Source organism: Neopsephotus bourkii, unplaced genomic scaffold (genome assembly GCF_033783945.1).
Source record: "Neopsephotus bourkii isolate Nb327-2 ecotype Australia unplaced genomic scaffold, CSIRO-AGI_Nbou_v1 NB_457, whole genome shotgun sequence".
NCBI classification, from domain to species: domain Eukaryota; kingdom Metazoa; phylum Chordata; class Aves; order Psittaciformes; family Psittacidae; genus Neopsephotus; species Neopsephotus bourkii.
In genome coordinates, this window is record NW_026900959.1 from 2241875 (window position 1) to 2262461 (window position 20587).

General features: G+C 52.6%; 2 protein-coding genes across 2 annotated transcripts in view; one reads left to right on the top strand and one right to left on the bottom strand.

Moving 5' to 3' along the window:
- Nucleotides 1-15129, bottom strand: part of XPO7 (exportin 7) — a 37480-nt gene extending 22351 nt beyond the window's left edge. Inside the window, exons 1-5 of the mRNA XM_061349796.1 lie at nt 15030-15129; nt 5186-5332; nt 3627-3720; nt 3086-3252; nt 1493-1585 (exon numbers count right to left, since the gene is read on the bottom strand). Of these exons, the coding sequence (XP_061205780.1) occupies nt 1493-1585; nt 3086-3252; nt 3627-3720; nt 5186-5332; nt 15030-15053 (525 nt within the window). The 5' untranslated portion in view covers nt 15054-15129. The remainder of the gene's footprint in view (nt 1-1492; nt 1586-3085; nt 3253-3626; nt 3721-5185; nt 5333-15029) is intronic.
- Nucleotides 15130-16323: 1194 nt separating this feature from the next.
- On the top strand, nt 16324-19724 carry DOK2 (docking protein 2). The gene is made up of 5 exons (XM_061349795.1): nt 16324-16758; nt 17704-17991; nt 18075-18183; nt 18523-18704; nt 18773-19724. The coding sequence occupies exons 1-5, from the start codon at nt 16582-16584 to the stop codon at nt 19643-19645; spliced, it is 1629 nt and encodes a 542-aa protein (XP_061205779.1). The 5' UTR covers nt 16324-16581; the 3' UTR covers nt 19646-19724.
- Nucleotides 19725-20587: the final 863 nt, after the last annotated feature.

Below are 20587 nucleotides of genomic sequence, written 5' to 3' on the forward strand. Positions count from 1 at the left end.
ATGCTTTTGCTACTACACCTCTTTTAACCTTAAATATGCACCCTTCTCATCCAGCATTGCAGGAATCTGCAGCTCTAACCACCGTAGACCTCACTTTAACATATGAGCCATCACAACAACCCCATGGAGGCTGCAAACACTGTCTCTTATACTGCAGGTGAGGAGAAGCCCTGCACCACACAGCAGCTGGTGGCAGATCAGAACTGAACCTAAATTGCTCAGGTGCTCTAACGACTGAATTACCATCCCTCACCTCCTGCTATTGGATTTTAGGCTCTTTCAGGAAATGAGCATTATTTCCTCTCTCTGTGGTCACTGCATATCTCACGTGGGTCTGGGCTCACAGTGAATAAGCATTTCTCTTTTCCTTCACCAGGAGGCCATGTGCCTTCCACCAGTGAACTGCTGCAGCACAGGGGATACTCAGCACCTCTGGGCAAGCCTGTGCAGTACTCACAGAATGAAAACTGAGACTTCCCAACAGTTACCAGCACTCTGCTTTATTTGTTCTGGGAGCTTATGGAATAAGCACCTGGGCAAACAGAGCTCGAGGAACTTCAACTGTCGTGCAGTGCAGTTGGAAGTTTCACCAGTTACCAAGAAAAGCCTGAAGAGAAGCCCCATGAAGGAGCTTTGGGGTGGGTTTTGCCATGTACACACACAAGAGCTCACTGATGAGTGGCCACATTGGCACATTTATTATTTTGCAAGTAATGGCAGTTTTAGACTTTCCCAAATGAGTCTCTGAGTGCAGCCCTGAGCACTGGCTGGCACAGAGCACACTCAGGAAGGAGTAGGAAACTGTGGCAGGTTTGACAGCCAAGAACCTAGGAAGAGATTTCTGATCAGGCTTTAACTTCATTTCTTATTCTAGCATCAACCTGTAGAGACTGGAATTGGGACAGATGCCAGCTTCTGTGCTGCCCATCCTCCTGCAAGCAGGAGTGTAGCACTGGATAAAGATGCTGATAGAAACAGAACCATTTCTAGAGGTCATCACACTTGCTTCTACCCCTGATGTAAGGAAGTGAAGGACCAGCCCGTGGAGATGGAGCTGGGGTTGTACAAAAGCCTGGGCATGGAAATGGTCACGGGGTGCCCAGAGAAGCTGTGGCTGCCCCATCCCTGGCAGTGCTCAAGGTCAGATTGGACACAGGGGCTTGGAGCAAGCTGCTCTAGCAGAAGCTGTCCCTGCCCGTGGCAGGGGTTGGAGCTGGATGAGCTTTAAGGTCCCTTCCAACATAAAGCAGTCTGGGATTCCATGATTCTACCTCAAATCACATCAAAATATGGGAGAAGATGGAAGACGCCAGTGAAACGAAACAGTTTCTCAGGACAGGAGGTTTCAGCATCTCACAACAGTGACTGGGTAAAAACAACAAAATGAAAAAGACCACCACCCAACACAACATCCCCACACCAAAACCCCAACCAACCCCCAACACCACACAGCAGGACACAACAATATGAATGAGAAAATTGGGACACTTACTTCACTGAGGAAGGCTGTAGCACTTACTTGATTAATTTCATTAGTTAGTTGGGACAGGATTGTCACTCCTATGATGCAGTGCTCTACACTATCCTGGGAAAGCAAAGGGACAAGGAATGCAGTTAGCAGTGCCACAGGGTTATGAAGCTTCACCAGCATACAAAGACCTCTCTGCTTGGAAGACCTGGAGACACGTTTGTCTGCAAGTGCTTTACCCTTGTAGTACTGTGACTGGAAAACCACCACAAGCAACACCAAAAGAGAATTTTAAACATGCTTCTGAAATGTGGGTGTTGTGAGCAATGCAAAGGGGCCTGAAGAGTCGGGTGACAGAAGGTAATAAAACCAGGCTCCTTTCATTTAATGGTTTAACCAACCACTTTGTGCCTGAGCTCTGAAAGAGCTTGTTTTCCAAAAGCCAGTTTCATGTTAGCAGAGGCTCTGTGGGAACCTGAGTATTAAAACTGCCAGATAAGAGCTCTGGGAAAGAAATCCTCCCCTTTCTAAACTCCAGACCTCAAACACCACAAGCAGCAGCTGACCAGGTTTCTCCAGCCACCAGAGCCCATCTCCCAGTCAAGGGACTCCATTCTCCACAGCCTGCTCAGCCTCTGCCTGCACTGAAGACTCCAACAAGGGGCCAATTGTGAGCTGAGCCTGTCACAGACACCTCCTCTCTGGGAACGTTAATCCATTTATCAACTGACTGAAGAGAAACAACCTGTGTTGTTCCTTTGCCCCAGTTTCTCTTCTGTAATAAATTATGTTGCCTTTCCCAGCTCCACCTTGCTTTGCAGATCCCCAGCTCAGCTTGGCTGCAAGAGAGAAACTGAGGCATACTTAGGCTTGGGACATGGCCACTTTCCTGGACCAGCTCCTGATGACAGTCTTGGTATTTACATGATAATATCTGATAGAAGCCACTGGCAAGCCTTGCTGAACCACAGCTTTAAAATCAAGAGCAGCCTCCTGTGTACTAGAGTAGCCAGAACAGGAAACCTGAGGAGGCAACCTCCCACCTACACAGTCTTTTGGGTTGGGAATGAATCCCTTACACTGTGGTGGCAGCATGTATGTTTATGAACCAAGAGACTCTTAAAGACAATTTGAAACAGGAACATGTTTAACACGCCAGTTTTGAGCTATATTTTGTTACGATAGCTCAGCTAAACATCAAACACCATTTCCAGGCATGCGTCACCCTTGCAGTGAAGGGAAGCAAGTCAAGCATGGCACATTATTTCCCTCCTAGACAATGAACCCACGTGTTTACCATTTTGCACTCATCAGCAGGGTGTACTGAAGCTTGAAAGAAGAATTGTGCAACTGGAATGCTAGAAGATGGGTCTTAACCACTGCATACTAATGGTGGCAGCATCCAGAAATAAACCCCTGCCCCACCACGCTTCAAGCTGTAAACCACTGACCTGTCCTGCCAGTTGTCAGCTGCTCAGCCCTGGCAGTCACTATTCCACCAACAAATGCCCAGATGAAGGGCTGCACAGAGGATACTGAGGTGCTAAACAATAGCTGGAAGTGCACGGACTTGCAAGTGCCACAAGGTGTGTATTCATCTCACAAAGAAAATCTGACCTGTAAAAACCTTGTGACATCTGTGATCACGTTCCTGAAGACATATTCATCCTTCTGACAGTCAAACCAGCCCAACTTTGTGATCCTGGCATACAACTGGATTAATGCTTGCGTGACAAACGTTGCCAGCTTTGGCCTCGTGGCAAGGTAGTTGAGCACATAGTTCCCTGAAACAGAGAAGAAGTAGCTGTAGAGGAAAACTTGGCAGAAGGGACTGAGATGACAACACTGCTTTAGGAAAGCAGGGCAAAAAATAACCAGTAGCAGGTCAGATACAAGTATTGATCTTTTACTTGTGCCTTTAACATATGACAGCTGAGGAACAGATCTGGGAAGTGGTTAGAGACAGGTGAGAGTTCTGCCCTACAAACCCTTGATACAGAACTCTTGATACACAGAAATGTTTCTTTGCCTTTTGGGCATCCTGTACCTCAGGATGTCCATGCAAAGCCCAGTGGGTTGCAGAAAACCTCTCAGCCGTGGTGAAAGCCCACAGGACATTCCCATTAGTGTGATCAGAAGAACTGAGGCTTGCACTTACGGATATCTATTCGCTGTTCCAATGGTAACGGGTTGTTTGTGCGTGACACGAGCTTGGTAAGGCAGGTAGCTGCCAGCAGCTGGGAGTAGGATGACTGTAAAGAGAAAGTCAGAAAGCAAAACACAAGGAAGAGTTTACTGCACATGTCAGATCAGCAGCAGTGCTGGGGTGTAAGCTAATTGCTCTCTGGAAATTTGAGTTTAAAGCATTCATTTCATTGGTAAATCTCAATACTTTCCATAGCATTTATTCTGTGTGTTTAGAGACACTAAAGTAAATCAAATTAGTGCTTGAAGTGTTTAAGAAAGAAAGAAAGGAAGAGCTTTTGAAAAGCACAAGACAACAGAACCACCACTGAAGGCAGGAGTAAACTGCAAGCATCAAACTACACCAAGTTACCTTAAACACCTGCCTGGAAAAGCCAATTTGCACTCTGAGACATAGGAGTACGTTACTGTGCCTTAAGAAGCATCTGTAACCCGCTTGACCACTAAATGCAGGTTAAACTTTGCTTCTCCCAGCACAGCACAGGACAACTGAGCTGTAACCTAAGTCAGCCTCATAGATGATGGCAACCAATCACCTCAGATCACAGCCTGGGAGATGACAAGCATTCTGTATGCTCATTTCTGGAATAGACATACTGCAGAAAGCTGAGTATCCAAGGTGCAGGAGATCCAGCATTCCCAAGGATAATGATGATAAAGTCAGATCCAGACTGAACAAAAAACCCCACAACCCTCTGGCAAGGGCCGGAGGGGCAATGGATCACACACAAAATGAAACTGGGCTCTAGGAACTCCTCTAATTATATATCTATCTAAAACTTGATTTGTGCTCAGGTAAACCAGTCATTAGCTCAAACATAAGCGCTTCAATCAGTTTGGACTGGACTTCAAATTGAACCAAAAGTGGAATCCTTTGCTGTGTGTACATTTGCTCAGCCTGTTAAACGTTCTGTGTGCTGATGCAAGGTAAGACCCTAATGGCCACTTCAAAGAAGAAAGCTGAAAGCACCAGGCACAATTTACTGCTGGCATCTCTGACATCCTTTCTGTTACACTAATTCTAAAGCACATGATCTGATTTTCCCTGTGTTAAACTGCTGGATTATTAAGACAACACTATAGCAGGGAAACATTCCAGCGACACATTCCAGAAGCAGCACTGCTGGCTTTATCCCCACTGCACCTCTTTACACACACCAGTTTCTTCTCCCCAGAGCCTCCAGAGCAGGCAGTGGTTCCCACAGTCTTTGAAATACCACTGCCATAATAATGTTTTCAACTTGAAGCTTGCCATGTCTCATGGAAGCCTGGGAGGAATGCAGCAAAGCCACAAGACATCAGAATTGACAACCATTTGTAGGAACCACTGCAGCAGCAGAATTAGCCACCAGAGCAAGCGCTTTCTTTGGCACAGGCTGCCCATGGATTGAGATACATGAGAGCACAGTGGGTATGGGATATAAACGCTGCATATCACACCTTGAGGCTGTTTCCCTTATCAATGCCCAAAACACCAAGACACCCTCTGGACAATTATATTGCTTTACATACACTCCCTCTTTCTAGAAGCAGCTGGCACTTGCTCAGGCAGTCGGGGCTGTTGGTGAACTCAACCAGGGCTTTCTCTGCCTGCAGCCGTGTCGCGGTGTCTGTGGTCTCATAGAGCTGCTTGCACAGGTTCTCTAGCTGGGCTAGGCTCTGGAACACAGGAAAACACAGCAGTTAGAAACAAGAGGGGACACAGTTCAGTTATGCAGCAGTTTAACCCGGGCTATAGGGATGTATACACATATACACACGTACAACTTCACTGTCTGCACAAAGAGAAACACACCTCACCACGTGGCTGCTAGGGTCTGGAAAACCTTTTACACCTCATCCTGTAACCTATCACCCTAATCTGGCCAACTGAAGAGAAAAAACACAACCTCAAGTCTAGCTTTTCTGTCACCCAGTGTCAAATCCCTACAAACTTCATTTATATTCCCTTTGCAGGGCATCATAAGGGAAGATTTCAGCATCCCAGGATGCTGGAGGGATCTCGTGTTAAATCTTCACGTTCAAATACCTAAAGCAGAGCAGAGCAAATGAAGAATGAGATAGAAGTCTTTGAGCAGCATCTCTGTGAACACTTCTGAAGGGAAATAAAACTACCAGGCAGATTCTCTGTGCTCAAACAACTGGAAAATACTTGCCATAAGCTGTGATCCAGGCAGATGGTTTCCCCCAGTGAAATCTTGGCTTTCCTAATGAAAAAGTGACTTCCCAGATGGATAGAAGTATTCCCTCGGGTTCCTGCTGCTACATTAATGAGCAGGTATTTTCACCTGCTTCAGGGCTTTGTTCTGAGCTTCCAGAGGTGAAGCATTACAAGCTCAGCAGAACATTTGTGCTCTGTATAAGGAGGATACATTGGCTGCTGGGTTTAGCTTCAGAGGAGAGAGCTCTGCGAAGCTGAGTTGCTGATGGGGTCAGTGGTGACTTCACTCCTATAAAAGCACAGCAGCTCCGTGCCAAAAGCACACACAAGCTCTGGAGGCTTGGATGCTGAGATGATCATTGGATAGGACAGTGTCAGAAGAAACACAGGGGGGACCCTCTGCAGATTCCCTTACCTTGAACCATATTCCAGAGCTCTGGTTTGTTTATTCTTTTAAATAATCACAGAATCCTGGAATGGTTTGGGATGAGCTTACAGCTCATCCAGTTCCAACCGCCTGCCCCAGGCAGGGACACCTTCCACTAAAGCAGGTTGCTTTAAGGTCTCTTCCAAACCATTCCAGAACAATATGATTTTCAGTGCTGGTCTGGAAAGCTGGAGGTCATCTGCACAAGGGGCAGCAAGGAGGCGGGGATCATTTCCCTACAACCACTGGGCAATACTTACTCTTCCAAGAAAAAGAATACTCTTTCTGGTAACGATTATGCAGGGCAGGAGCTCTGCGCACTCCAGATAAGGCCTGAAGCATGAGCCAGCAGTGTGCGACTCTGGTGTCCTGCTAGCACTGCACACATGGGCTGTATCACCAGTGAGGTGAGGAGCAAACCAGCACTGAGGACAACTGCCACTGAGCCAGCCTGGTGCTTACTGGTCCTTGGGGAAGGAACAGCTCCCAAAACTCTCTGGAAACAAGAACCAGGTCCTTTGCACCTCAGGAAGGCAGGAAGTGGCAATGGGAGCTCAGGGGAGCCCATAGGGATTCCCAAGTGTGGGGCAGCCCTTGGGACAGGATTTTGGAGGAGAAGTGCTGAGTCCCAGAAGGCAGCCCCAAGTGGCCGATAGCTTCTTCCCTGCCAGCTCCTGGCCTGTTGAACTGCTCTTATCGGCTCCTCACAGGACAGCACTGAAATCCCAGGATTTCCCTACAGCTGCACACACCATATTCCAGCAATACAAACTACCACAACCAAAGTACTTGATGCAATAAAAAATAAACCCCACTTGGTCCATTTTCTGCCATACATCACACCATAAAGGCTAAATGACAACCTGAACCACTGCTCACCTCCCAGCTAGGAGCACGTGGCTCCAATTCATACTGAGAAGCCTAAACCATCACAGAGCTTCTCATCTAAACCTCCAGGGATGGAAGTTTCGCTGCAGCCCAACGACCTGCAGAGAGCCAGGGCCTCCTCCTATCAAAGCCCTGCATGGGCAAAGCACTGTCCACCACAGGCTGCACAGTCCAGAGCAGGAATTCCCAGTCCAGCCTCCCAGGAGCTCTGCATCACAGCACACACTGAAGACACCAGTTTTCCTTCATCGATGGCACCCCTTGTTCACGGCCTCAGATGTCTGTGCACTGAGAGCAGCTGTGAAGCTCGAACAGAGAAGTAAAACCCTAACCCATCAATCTCATTTATAGTACAAGCTACAAATAAAGCCCTTCACTGCTCACTGTTTTCCCCGTGGTGAAGACAAACAACGTGTGATCATCTTTAAAATGATAAATACTACAAGGCGAGTAACAGCTACCTAAAAGGAGTCCTGGGGGAAGGCTGCAGAATTGATCCTATATTACACGGTTGCTTAAGCACTGCTCTTCCCATCCAAGGGCTGCAATAAGCTCTAGGCAGGTTTAGTTCATCAGAGTTTGACTTGGCCACACTGAGAGTTCCCGCTTCAGAACACTGAGGAAACACACACTGGTGTGCTTGAGATGGCAGAGGCAGACAGTGAGCAGGAGCCAAGAGCCAGCCCTGACTACTCGGGGGGAGCAGGCAAGCAACAACCCCATAGATTCAGCATCTGCACTGGAGTGTTCTGGCTTAACAAGATCCATCCAAACTGCTGCTGGTGGTGGTTCTTATATCCTAAAGGATGTGCATGTAGATCCTACAGGCACACATTGTTTCCAAGACATTCCCTTCCTCCTGCCTCATGGTTAGTGACTCCCTGAGCCAGAGATCCTGCAACATGTTTAATACAGTTATTTTTGTCCCAAGCACATTCATCCATTTTAATATCCCCCAACTGATTCCCCCATATGTTGGAATCAAAGTCAGGCTCTGCAAGCGAGTGAGGGATTGATGTCCCTGCTCACTATGGGCACACAGCAGCCCCAGCAGCACTAACCCTTGCACTTCCAGGATGTGGCATCCCGTTTTTCCTTTGCCTTGAACACTTTATGCCTAAGGAATATTTATTATAGGAGAGGTGCTGGGGCAGCTCTGCTCTGGAGCCAGGCTGAGAGAGCTGGGCTCAGGGAGCCAGGAGAAGAGAAGGCTCCTGAAGGGGAGACCTTAGAGCAGCTCCAGGCCCTAAAGGGGCTGCAGGAAACCTGGAGAGGGGCTTGGGACAAGGGATGTCAGGGACAGGCCAAGGGGAATGGCTTGAACCTGCCACAGGGGAGACTGAGCTGAGCTCTTAGGCAGAAGCTGTTCCCTGGGAGGGTGCTGAGGTGCTGGCACAGGGTGCCCAGAGAAGCTGTGGCTGCCCCATCCCTGGCAGGAGGTTGGAACTGGATGAGCTTTAAGGTCCCTTCCAACCCAAACTATTCCAGGATTCTGCGGACAGATACCATGGTCCAAGGCATCAGCTCTTGGAGTCAACAGGGAAATGTGCTGTGCTTGAGGAGAGGTGACATTGAAACACATCCCCTCCTCTTAGTTCAGTAAATCAGTGCTGAAGTTCGCTCATTTCTGGAGCAATAAATCACATCCCGCTTTGAAGGAACAGCCTCTACACCATGACAGATCTCTACTAAGCTCAAGACAGCCGGTCCCGAGTTCAATCCCCACTGATGCTGTTGAGGCAGTCATGAGAGATCCCTGTGATGTAGTACCTGGGAACTGAGGAATTCCTCACTTCTACCCCAAGCAAGGCCTTCCTCCCAGTGGGAAGACCCGTCAGGGCCCTGAGCAAGGACAGCAGCACAATCAGCCTGCTCACTGCAGCAAGGAGGTTCTCCACATCTGAGGAGAAATAAGGAGAGGCTGGAGCAGCACCAACACCTTTGCTCCAACAACGGGAGCATGAGTCACTCCTGGCTTTCTTTACTTTTTCATTTAACATGCCACAGCTAATACCCTGCTGCAGTGTTCCAGGGATGGTTCCGAGCTGCTCACGAACATCGTATCTCTCTAGGTAGCTGCACCCCTGACCATATGAGCTATTAAAGCTACTCCAGGACTGCTCAAACTTACCCTCGAGAAAGAGCAAAAGGAACCAAGCAAAACCCCCTTTAAATCACTGGTGAAACCAGTGTCAGGCACAGACATTATTGAGTGCCAGAAGAGAAACAACAGAACTGGCATTTGCCAGGACAATGTCCTTGGACTCTAACTCCTGCAATCACTGTGTTCACAAACCCTCTGAACGGGCAATACAAGGGCAGAGTTTTCCAAGAGGAATTCAACCAAAATACTCCGAGGCTACAGCAGCGACACCCTTGTCCAAGGGGAATACAGGGAACAGAGAACGCTTCAGTCAGGCTGATGGGTGCTGGAATGTGCCATGTAAAAGGCACTCTGAAGTGCCAGACATCAGCAAAAATGCCACTGCAGGACAGACATGAACGCTTTCCAGATGGAGAGTTGTGGGTCCACAGGGTGCACATTGGAATGGTTTGGTTTGGAAGGGACCTTAAAGCTCATTCAGTACCAGCCCCCTGCCATGGGCAGGGGCACCTTGCACTAGAGCAGGTTGCTCCAAGCCCCATCCAAGCTGGTACATGGATGCAGAATAACAAATTAAAAGGATGGGAAGGAGTTAAAGATGACCCTGAAGTGGGGGTATTTAGCAGAAAAACAAAGGCTATTTCTTTTATAAACTGACCTTACAACATGAGAACACACAGAGTCTGCTGGAAATCCTGCTCCAAGAGAGCAGAAGTTCTGCATTACAAGAAATCAAATTGAGATGCTACTCAAGATAGCGTCTTCATCAGGCAGGTAAGGACACCATTTGCCTGTCAGATTCTTGTAAATACCTTCTGTTTGATTTGCTTGTTCCATTTTCTTGTTCTTGTGTTACTCATAAATTACACCAGAATACGGAACAATACATTAAAAGCTTTAATTTGAAAACTTCAGCTCAGAACCCACAATTACACTTTAAACTATGCAAGTGCTGTGAGCAGAGGGCTTTTACACCATACCCACAGCCTGAATGATCTCAAGTGAGGGGAGAAGGCAGAAGGCGATTGACGAAGGGTAAAACATGGTTTTCTCTTCCAGTACTAAAGCACAACTTTTTGCTTTGGAGCTGGGTGTTGATTTTACGCATGGAAAGCATGAGGTAAAGTCCTGCTAAGCCAGCACACAGCAGAATGTTTAACCAGTGCAATACACTACATGCAGCAGCGTCCTCGCACGATGCTCTCCTCTGCCCACCTGCAGCATGAACACTAACGGCAGAACACACATCCCAGAGCAGCTACAGACACCAGAACACATCCCACAGTGCGATCACCGGGCAACTGCACCCAAAACCAGGTTAAATTGACAAAGAGCTGCTAAAAATGACTTCTTGTTCACAGCACTCCACTGCGGGGTGTTACGGCTCTGAAGTGCAGCACATATTTCAGCCTGGAGAACTACTTCTGTTTCCAGAGCAGGACAACAGGCAAGGGGAGGGGAGAAGGAAGACAAGGATCAGACTATCAAAGCACATTTATAACAGAGATCTTACATCACCTGATATTCAAAGTCTGCCACCAGTAAGATGGCAAGCACCAGAGCGTGAAGCTGATGTTGTACCCTGGCCACACCAGGACAATGAGCTTCCCACTGGCAACCCATGACCAGAGTTAGCAGAGACCATGCACAAAGTGCACCTTTTGTCCTTAACAACAAACAAACCCAAAATGTCAAGCTTCTGCTGAGGCATTTTCTGGGTGGTTTAGCAGCTATCTTTCAACAGCATCTTTTATTAGTTTGGTAGAACTAACCCAAACATCCTGTCCCTGTAGGGACAGGCCACTGGTTTTAACCTGCCAGAGGGGAGACTGAGGTGAGCTCTTAGGCAGTTCTTTGTGAGGGTGCTGAGGCACTGGCACAAGTTCAAACTCTCCCTCCAAGGTTTAAGTCCTATATTCCTTGCACAGTCAGTAACAGGGCAGAAAGGATCTACGAGCTGCTGGATACCTCCTCAGTGGGCTCTGCCTCCAGGCTCTGCCAGTTGTGTGAGCAAAGGAAGAACAAATTCCTTCTTGCAAATCAAAGCTGCAGCTGCACAGAGCACACACAGGGCCAGGCTGCATCAGCACTGCTACTGCACACCAAGCCAAAGATGCTCCAGAATTATGTTGGTTGAAGTAAGTGTAACCTCAGACACAGGTAACACTCTTAAAAACCCATGCAGAGTCTTGCAGCTAAGGCACACAACCAGAAAGCACCACAAACTATTCACAGCAGCCACCTGGAAACCACAGCTGAGAAACAGGAAGACAAAATTTACCATTTTGCTGGTGATTTTAAGCAGTAAACTTCTTGAACTTTGCTTCAGCAGACCTGAGCCCCACAGACTCACAAACCACTGCGCTGCCCAAACCAACAGCAACGCGGCATTATTAAGAGTAATAAAGTTCTTGAGCTACAGAGCATCCAGTGTTCTCTTAAAATGATTAAAATGAACAAATCCTCCTTAATTGTATTAGTGTTAGCTCCCTGAGGGAGCACAGCTTGGTTGCTAACAGAGAGAGACCAGGCTCCCAGCCTGACCTGGCCACTCTCCTGCCCTTCTTTTCCTGCTGTGGCAGCACCCAGCTCACAGCAACCCAAGCTTTGGCTCTCCTCTGTGCTACAGAAGGGGCTTTGAGATGAACTGTTGCAGATCAGACTGCAACCTAAACACAGAGTAGCCCCATCTCACTGAACTCAGTGACAAAGCTTCCCTCAGGTCAGGGTTTCACCCTGAGCCTGTCTTTCAGCAGGCTGCTGCTGAGTGTGAACACTCATAAGGCCACCACATTCTCCTTTCCCACCTGGGATGCTTCAGAGCACCATCCTCTGGAGCAGAAGCACTGCTGTCACCCCAAGCTATGCATGGGACACCTCGTCAGCTACCTAAGGCACCTCTGAAGTACTCTCCAGATGCTGGCTGCTGGCCATAGAGTCCCCAGAGCTGCAAAGGAGCCACTTTTCTTACACTGAAGCCTGGCTGCCAAGATGCTGAGATACTGAAGTGCAACTGTACACCTCTGAAACTCAACTCCCAACCACCTCCCACTGGAATTCTGCACTGGGCATCCCAACAGAGCACTTTAAAACAAGCACATAGCTTGAAATAATAATAATAAAAAAGGAGCCTAATTTGCAAAAGAAATGCTGCCAGCTCTATTTTTAGGCAAACCAGTGTTTCTACCTCCGGAGGTCCAGTGTTCCCTTGGGCTATTCTGAGATCAACCCAAGTCCTTAATAAGAGTTTTCAGTGAGTCCAATGACATGGAGGAGGTAAAAGCTTGAACTAAAACAAACAGAAAAGTGTTCTAAACAATCTGTTATTTGGCAGCAAGTGCAAGGGGCTGGAGATCTCAACTGGGAGACATGCAACCTGGGCTCCAGGGTTCCCTCTGCAGCAAGCTGGATGTTAGAGATTCCCAGAGCCAGATTTGAGCTTGTGCCTAAGCCAAACCAACATCCTTTAGAATACAGAAACACAGAATGGAAAACATCTTTAGGTCCTGGGAGGGATGGAGAAGGAATTGCCACAGGAAACGGTCTCAAAACCCAACACGTGGTGGATGGGACACCCAAACATCATTTCACATGATGCTTTTTCCCCGCACTGAGCTTCCTCCACAACTGTGCTGTGATGCACACTTCTGTCTGCAGCCCACCCGGTTCTGCTGGAGGTCCAGCAGAGAGAAACACTCAGCCCCAAACCTAGAATCACACAGTGTGAAAACGAAAACAAGGGTTCAATTTCCTATTTAGATGCCAGATCTCCTATTGTCCTATGACAAGCAGTCACTCACTGCCCCAACTACTTTTATTTCAGGGCAAGCTGCTGCATTAACAGATGCAGAAGCACCAACAATTCTCCATCAGTGCACCGATCTTTTTAAAATTCAAGCCAAATGAAATATTCCAAGTCATAGCATCCTACAACAAACCTTCTCCCACAGGAACAGGCAAGGTCAGTAAGTGTATCCCAGTTGAGGGCAGCAGCACAGACGACACCTAAGGGGCTGGGAAAGTGGAAGAAAACCAAAGATGCTATAAAGCTATTTCCAAGATCAGGAAGTAAAAGGGGAAGGGGATTCCTGTTTGCCCACAAAACTCATTGCAGCAACATCCTCACTGCTCCAAGTGATGCTTTACAAGACTTGGAACAAAGACTAATTCAAGGCAAGGTGGTAGGAGCTTTCTGAGGAGTGGAAAAATTGGTGGGGAGCAGTTTGCTTTCAGACCGCAGGACTCCTTTTCAGCCAGACAGAATCATCTGATTCTCTCTACCCCTGCCTCAGCATCACTGCAGCCTTTGTCCCCAGACACTGAACAGTCCCCCCTCGAAGGGCTCCTCACCACAGTTCCCACCAATAGAACTGGGGGCTCACTCTCAGCTTGCAGAACATGTTTGAAAGACAAGAACATGATATTCTCTTCCATTACAGCCTATGAAGTTTGTCTGTATCCCTACTGCTGCCTCACACTGTAAAATAAATAACTTCAGCACAGATAAAGTCTATAAAAAATGGGCTTGTGCTTCACCACATATTAGCACAGCAGGTACAACGCCAGAAGCTCCACTGGGAACACGCAACACCCAAAGCAAAGCTCTCACAAAGCAGCAGCAAGACTTCACAAACCTGCTGAACTCTGCACAGCTTCTGACAGCTGATATTTATTTCCAGCTCCCTGTTCCCATTAAACCCAGGACCAACTCCCAAAGCATATGCCACAAACCAACTCTCAATTATTCACACCGAGAGTCAGCATCTCCCCATGGCACCGAATAACTCAATAATCGCTGTTAAATGAACACAATGTCTAAAGGGGCAACTCAGCTCAAGCCATGGCCCAGAGACGTGTGTTTTGGGCTCCGGGAAGCCACCTCATCACAAAATCAATGTATTAATACAAAGCACGGCCTCCGCCAGCCACAACCCACAGCGAGTTTTGAAGGGGACCTCACAGCAGCTCTGAAGGAGCTTTTGCCTGGGGTAGAGAGAAGAAAAGAGGCAGTGAAAAGCCAGCAAACCCCATCCCCTGACAGCACCCAGCCATTCCATCAGCACTGGCTGTCCCACATAGGAACTGACCCCACCTGCAGGTGCTTTAACTGTATTTGCAAATCACTTTTCCCCCGAGTGAAACATCTCCCAGGCTCCTGCTGTTACACTTTAACCAGGTGAACACAGCGACTGGAGCCCTGTTCTTCCAGCTCCAGCTTCCATTTGCTCCAGTTCCCATTTAACAAAGGAAAGCAGGGAAGGACACGTGGTTCTAAACCAAAAGAGCAGCTGTTTTAAGTGCTTTTGGGGGTCAGGCTCCCCAGCTGAGCTCTAAAGGTAGGGCTCAACCAATTGGGAGTTTCTTGAGGAGACTGAGAGCCTGGGAATTGCTTTGATAATGCAGCAAATCCTCTCCTCCCCTGAGATTGCCCAAGAGACATTTGCCAGACAACCTGAGCGCGCCCGGCTCTGGCCTCGGTTAATAAACTGCTCACCCTTGTGGTTCACGAGGGGCTCATGTGAAGGATGTATGTATTTGAAAGCTGCAGGGCTAATATGTAACCGGTGTGATTCGGGTTGAGCCGGGCTCCTGCACATGGCGAGCCCAACGGTGTGCAAACACCCCCGAACTCACCGGCTCCTCCACCCGGGCCTCGGTTGCCTCTTTCTGCCAGTGCCAGCACCGACCCTCCGCGGGTTTTGCCATCGCACGGCGCAAACCCGGCTGCTTAAAGCCACCGTCACCTTCATTCGCCTCTCGGCTCCTCTCCACGCACTGGGAGCTTGTTTTTAACGCCCATCAAAGCGCTTTACTCAAGAACCAAGTCTCCTTTGCGGCTGGAAACCAACCCAGAAGGCGAGAAGGCGAAGCCTAACGCCAGGGCGAGGGATGGCGGCTGCAGGAGCACCGGGAACGGGGCGGCAGGGACGGGCCGCGGCAGTAGGGGAGGAACCGGCCGCTCGTTTCCATGGCGGGGGATGCCCGACTTTCCTTCCTCCGAAGCTTTGCGACTAACACCGCTCGGACACCCCGCGGTGGCAACAGCGAGGCAAAGGCCGCTCTGCCGGTAACACCGGCGGCTGCAGCCCCGGAGTCGCCTTCCCAGCGGCCTTTCACCACGGGAAGGCCGGGCCGGAGCAACCAAAACCCAGAGGCCTCCGGAGCTCGCCGGTTCCCGCAGCCCGGAGCGGCGGGGAGGAGACCGGGAGCCACCGGGCCGCGGGGCCTACGGGCCCGCTGCCACCACCGCCGCCAGGCCGGGCCGCACCGGGCCCAGCCGCGCCGCCGCCGAGGCCCGTGCCCGGGGCAGGCCGCGCGGGCAGACAAGGGGCGCTGTGCGGAGGAGGGAGGCGCGGCCCGGCCGCCCCGCAGCACGGCCCCGCGGCGCGGCCGCCCCTCACCTGCACATGATCCGCCATCTTGCTCCATTCATGCTCCGCTCCCTCCGCCTCCGCCGGGCCCGGCACGCCGCGGCCCCCCCGCCCTGCCTCACCACAAAAGGCACGGCGCACGCGCCAGCCGCCGCGCCATGACGTCACGACGGCGACGACGCAAGGGAGGGTTTGTTGACATGGCGCTTAAAGGGGACGCGCCCCATGGCGGGGTCCTGAGCCAGCGACAGCGGTGCCCGGCACCGGTGGTCTCATTGCCAGTACCAGTACCCCCAGTGCCCAGCCCCAGTGCTCCCAGTACCAGTGCTCCCAATGCTCCCGGTGCCCGGCACCAGTGTGCTGCGCAAGTGGCTCCCAGTTAACCAGCCAGAGACAAGCCTCATGCCCCAGCAGCACCCGCACCAGTGCTCCCAGTGCTCCAAGTTCCCCAGCCAAGGAGCACACCTTGTGTCTCCTCCAGCCCCGGCCCAGCACTGGGGCTTCATGGTGGTGGCTCAGACCTGGTGTTGCCGGCACCCAACCAAGCACCCCTGGGTGCTCCTTCTCATGAGGCTGGGGTGCTCTGGGTCCCCCACATCATCCCATAGCACCCCATCAGCCCCTGCTGTCCCCATGTCTGGACACAGCCCCAAACCCCTTCCTTCCAGCTCCAAACCACCCTCCCCACTCACCCCCTTTTCTCTTCCCACCTGCACCATGGCCAGTGTGGAGGCTGGGGCTGCACCAGCCCTTACTGGGAGCGCTGGGTCAGGCTGGGATTGCTGGGAGCAGGCAGAGGGGCAGAGCTGGGGGTTATGACCCCAATGGAGCAGCCCTTGGAGCTGTCTTGGTCCCGTTTCCCAGCTGGGTAAACTGAGGCACGGGGATGGCCGGGTGTGGGGCCGGGCTGACTGCCCGTTGTGGGGAGCTCATGGGGCAGGAAGCCGGAGCTCAGCCATGAGGAAGAAACAGCAGCACCCAAAGCACACGTCACACGGCATGACAGGGCATGACGGGTGCGTGACCTCCGCCGGCGGCGGGACAGAGGCGGAGGATGCTGGTGGATGGGTGATGGAGGAGGCGGTGGTGAAGCAGGGGGTGCTCCACCTGCAGCTGCAGCAGACCTTTGGCAAGGTGAGGAGGTGGCGGTGGGATGCTCGGTGCATGGGGGCACGGCTGGCCTGGACATGAGCGTTGCATCTGATGGGAATGGGATGATCCCAGCCATTGGCTTCCCACCCATCCCTCAGGTTTCCACCAGTGCATTGGGTAAGGGGATGGAAGGTGCTGCGGACATTGCAAAGAGAACCCTCCCAGTGGGACCCCCCTTGAGGATCTGCAGAGCGGGCATCAACTGGTGCAGCCCCCGGAGCATCCTGTCCTCAGGGGGGTTAGCGACGGCTCCTGCTTGGAGCACCCAGGGAATGGGCAAAGAGGAACCTGGGTCCCTATGGCCACCTGCAGCTGGGCTCACAATGCTGCAGGCAGGGCGCAGGGTGCAGACGCGGTCCCGGTGCGGGTGATGCGGAGGAGTTTGAGCTGTTCAAGACTTCCTCCACCACCGCTTCCTCTCCCCGCGGCCGTTGCTGCCGCCTCGGGGCGCGGGGTGGGAGCGGTTTCAATGTTGGTGCTTCCAGGGAAGATGGAGCAAACGAGGGCCTGGGTCCCGCAGCGCTGGGGCTGTTGGGTGCTGCAGGCACGGGATGGATCCCGGTACCGGGATGCTGCTGCAGGCTGTGAGCCGGGGATGCTCTTCCCCACCTCTGCCCTCATCCTGGCCAACCAGACAGGGTGAGGGTGCAGGACCCTGCCTGGATCATGGACACGTCTGCACCAGTGTCCTCCCACACTGGAATTCGTGCGTGATTCCAAGGGGATAAAAGCTCCTGGAAGGAGCTGGCCAGTGCTGGGCTTTCACCCCTGGAATCCTAGGATAGCTTGGGTTGGAAGGGGCCTTAAAGCTCCTCCAGCTCCAACCCCTGCCATGGGCAGGGACCCCTTCCACTGGAGCCGGCTGCTTTCCTTGAGGACAGGAACGAAACCCCCTTGACCTTGCCCCCTCTGCTGCTCCCCTGGCAGAAATGGAGGAAGTTCTGGGGTGTCTTGTACCGGGAGAGCTCCTGCTCCATGGCCCGCCTGGAGCTCCTGGAGGGCTCCGCACCGGAGAGGCTGCGCAAGGGCGACAGCAGCAAGAGGCTGGTCAAGCTGAGCGACTGCGTGTACGTGGCGGAGGCAAGCGGTGATGCCGCCTGCCCCAAGGACACCGTCCCCTTCCTGCTGGAGACCACGGACAGGAGGTACCTCCTGGCCACCGACAGCACCGAGGCAGCCGACTGGATCCAGAAGCTGTGCGCGCTGGCATTCCCGGTACGTGCTGGGTAGGGATAGCGGGGCTGTGGGCAACAGCAGGATCCGTGCGGGGTGCTCACCCGCTGCTTGTCCCTGTCCAGAGGAGCAGGGAGGAGCAGGCAGTAAGCAAGGAGGCTCAGCAGAGTGCACTGGGCACCGATGGGGAGTTCTCCATGGAGGAAAACTGCCTGTACAGCTCCCGGAGCAAAGGTAGGTGGCGGGCGGAGGGGAAGGTGCCCTTGGCATAGGAGGGCTCTGCATTTCCTGTGGCATCGCATCACCCATTCCTGGGTGTCTCGGCCAGTTTTGCACCAGGGAGCAGCCCCCCTCGTGGGTTCTTGCAGGCAGCGCGGTGGAAAGTCTCCTCCCAGAATAACATCTTCCTGCTCTGTGGTTTGGCAGCGCTGAGCTATCGGGCTGCTCCTGCATGGCCGGAGCCCACAAGCCCTTATCGGCCGGACACCGCTTCCCCGCCACCACAGCACCTCTCTGGGGTGGGAGATGCAGCTCTGCCCCTTGCACGTGTTAACGCCACCCTCTCACCCCCAGCTGCCTCAGAGCAGGCTTTCAAGGTGACGGTGAGGGCCACCGAGTCCTCTGAGCGCTGCCGGCTCCAGGGCCGGTGCATCCTTCAGGCTGGCAAAGAGGCACTGGAGCTGCAGGATCCCCAGACCTTGGAGACCCTCTACAGCTGGCCCTACCGCTTCCTGCGGCGCTTCGGGAGGGATAAGGTAAGTGGGGCCTGGGAAGCGTGGGCTGCGGTGGGCTGTGGTGCGGGAATGATCCTGTCCCTTCCCAGGTCACCTTCTCCTTCGAGGCCGGGCGGCGCTGCGCATCCGGGGAAGGTAACTTTGAGTTTGAGACCAGGCAAGGCAATGAGATCTTCCAGGCCATTGAACTGGCCATCAACGAGCACCGGAGCCGGGGGGCCGAGGAGCCATGGCGGGAGGATGATGCTCCCCTGTCCCATGGCCATGCCAGGATGCCCAGCTGGGCACAGGGGCATGAGGAGCCTGGCGGTGGCACCAAGTGCCCCTCATTGGAGCCAGCCTGGGAGAAGGTGGGGAAAGCCAAGCCGGGGATGCCCCCCAGCAGCTCCTCTGGGGCTGGGGAACCCTCCCATGGTGCCGACTGCCCCTACTCTGAGCCCTGCAATCCCCTCCGGAGGGGAAACCCTCCGGTGCTGGAGAAGGGCTGGAGACAGGATGCCCCCTCCAAGGCGAGCACCGAGGCTGAGTACGCCGTCCCCTTTGATGCCATCGCCAAGGCCTTTGGAGCTTGCAAGTTCAGCAGCGTGGCCCATCACCCTGAGGATGCCCCCGACCCCCTCTACGACAGCATCAGCATGGCCGGGGGTCAAGCAGGCAAAGAGCCCCCTCCATGCACCAGTGCCCCCAAGCCTGAGCACATCTACAATGAGCCCGAGGGCCTGTCCTCTCACATCGTCTACCATGAGCTGGAGGAGGTGAAGGGGGAGGCATGGAGGCTGCAGGCGGCCCCGGAGGAGCCCACGGGGCACGAGTACCCCTACAGCGCACAACGGGATGACTACGCCGTGCCCAAGAGAGCGGTCCCCCTGCGGCAGCCCTTCCTGCTGCAGGGCAAAGAGCGGCTGGGGAGCGCCGACTACGACAACGTGGCCCTCAAGTTTGCCAAGAAGAACCTGCAGTGAGCGGGAGGAGGATGGAGAGAGGAGAGGAACCCCCGGTCCGGCGCTGGTAACGCCCCACAGCCGGCACCCCCATCCCCGGCTCAGCGCACTCATGCAGGGGATGGGGTGAAGCGCTCCTCCTCCCGAGCATCCCTCCTCAGCGGCGGCACATCTGGCCAGCTGCCGAGCCGGCAGCCGGGAATGCGCCCACTGGGGGGCACTGTGCGCCCGCAGGACAGGCACGGAGGCAACAGACGGGCAGGGACCCCCCCTTCAAACGTCCCGCTCCGCACCCGGTCAAAGCTCGGGAACCCCAGCGCTGCCTGCTGCGGACCCCCCTACACAGCCCCGGGGAGCTGAGCCCATGCTGGTGGGTGATGCTTAGCTCAGGGGTGCACATTCCACAGCACAAGATGCAGCTGGACCATTTACAGCCTCAGGTTGCACATCCCACACTGCAAGATGAACCTGGACCATGCACATCCCTGGGATGCGCATCCCGCACTGCAAGATGCAGTAGGTGGCCTGGCACGGCCTGACTTGCTCTGAGTCAGCCTCTTCCTCCTCCTCCTCTCCCCTTGCCAGGGGACATCCAGCCGTGGTGTGTGTGTGTGTCCCCAGGTCTTCTATGGAAGGCAAAGAAAAGGCATGAATTATTTATAATCTCAATCAAATAAATGCTTAGGTGCTTGAGTTAATTTCCTGGATCCTGAAAATCCAAAGTGCCGACTTTTAATAAGGCAAATTAAGAGCTTTATGTATTACACTGATTAAAACTCTGTTTCCATCTATCACATGCTGGATTGAAGGGAATAGGAAATGTTGGGGTCCATGCTCCCCTTCTGCAGGCAGTGGTGGGCTCTGCTGCCTGCCCTAGCCAGGACATACAGGGCACAGGAGCAAGACCAAGGTTTGAACATCAGCCCAAGGAAGAGCATGTAGTGAGGCAGGTCTTGCCCTGCC

Bases quoted from the DNA above. Each gene is read 5' to 3' on its own strand.
- DOK2 (XM_061349795.1), top strand. From the start codon at position 16,582: ATGAGGAAGAAACAGCAGCACCCAAAGCACACGTCACACGGCATGACA. The intron at 17,992-18,074 runs GTACGTGCTGGG...GTCCCTGTCCAG, and splicing joins TGTGCGCGCTGGCATTCCCG to AGGAGCAGGGAGGAGCAGGC. The intron at 18,705-18,772 runs GTAAGTGGGGCC...GTCCCTTCCCAG, and splicing joins GGCGCTTCGGGAGGGATAAG to GTCACCTTCTCCTTCGAGGC.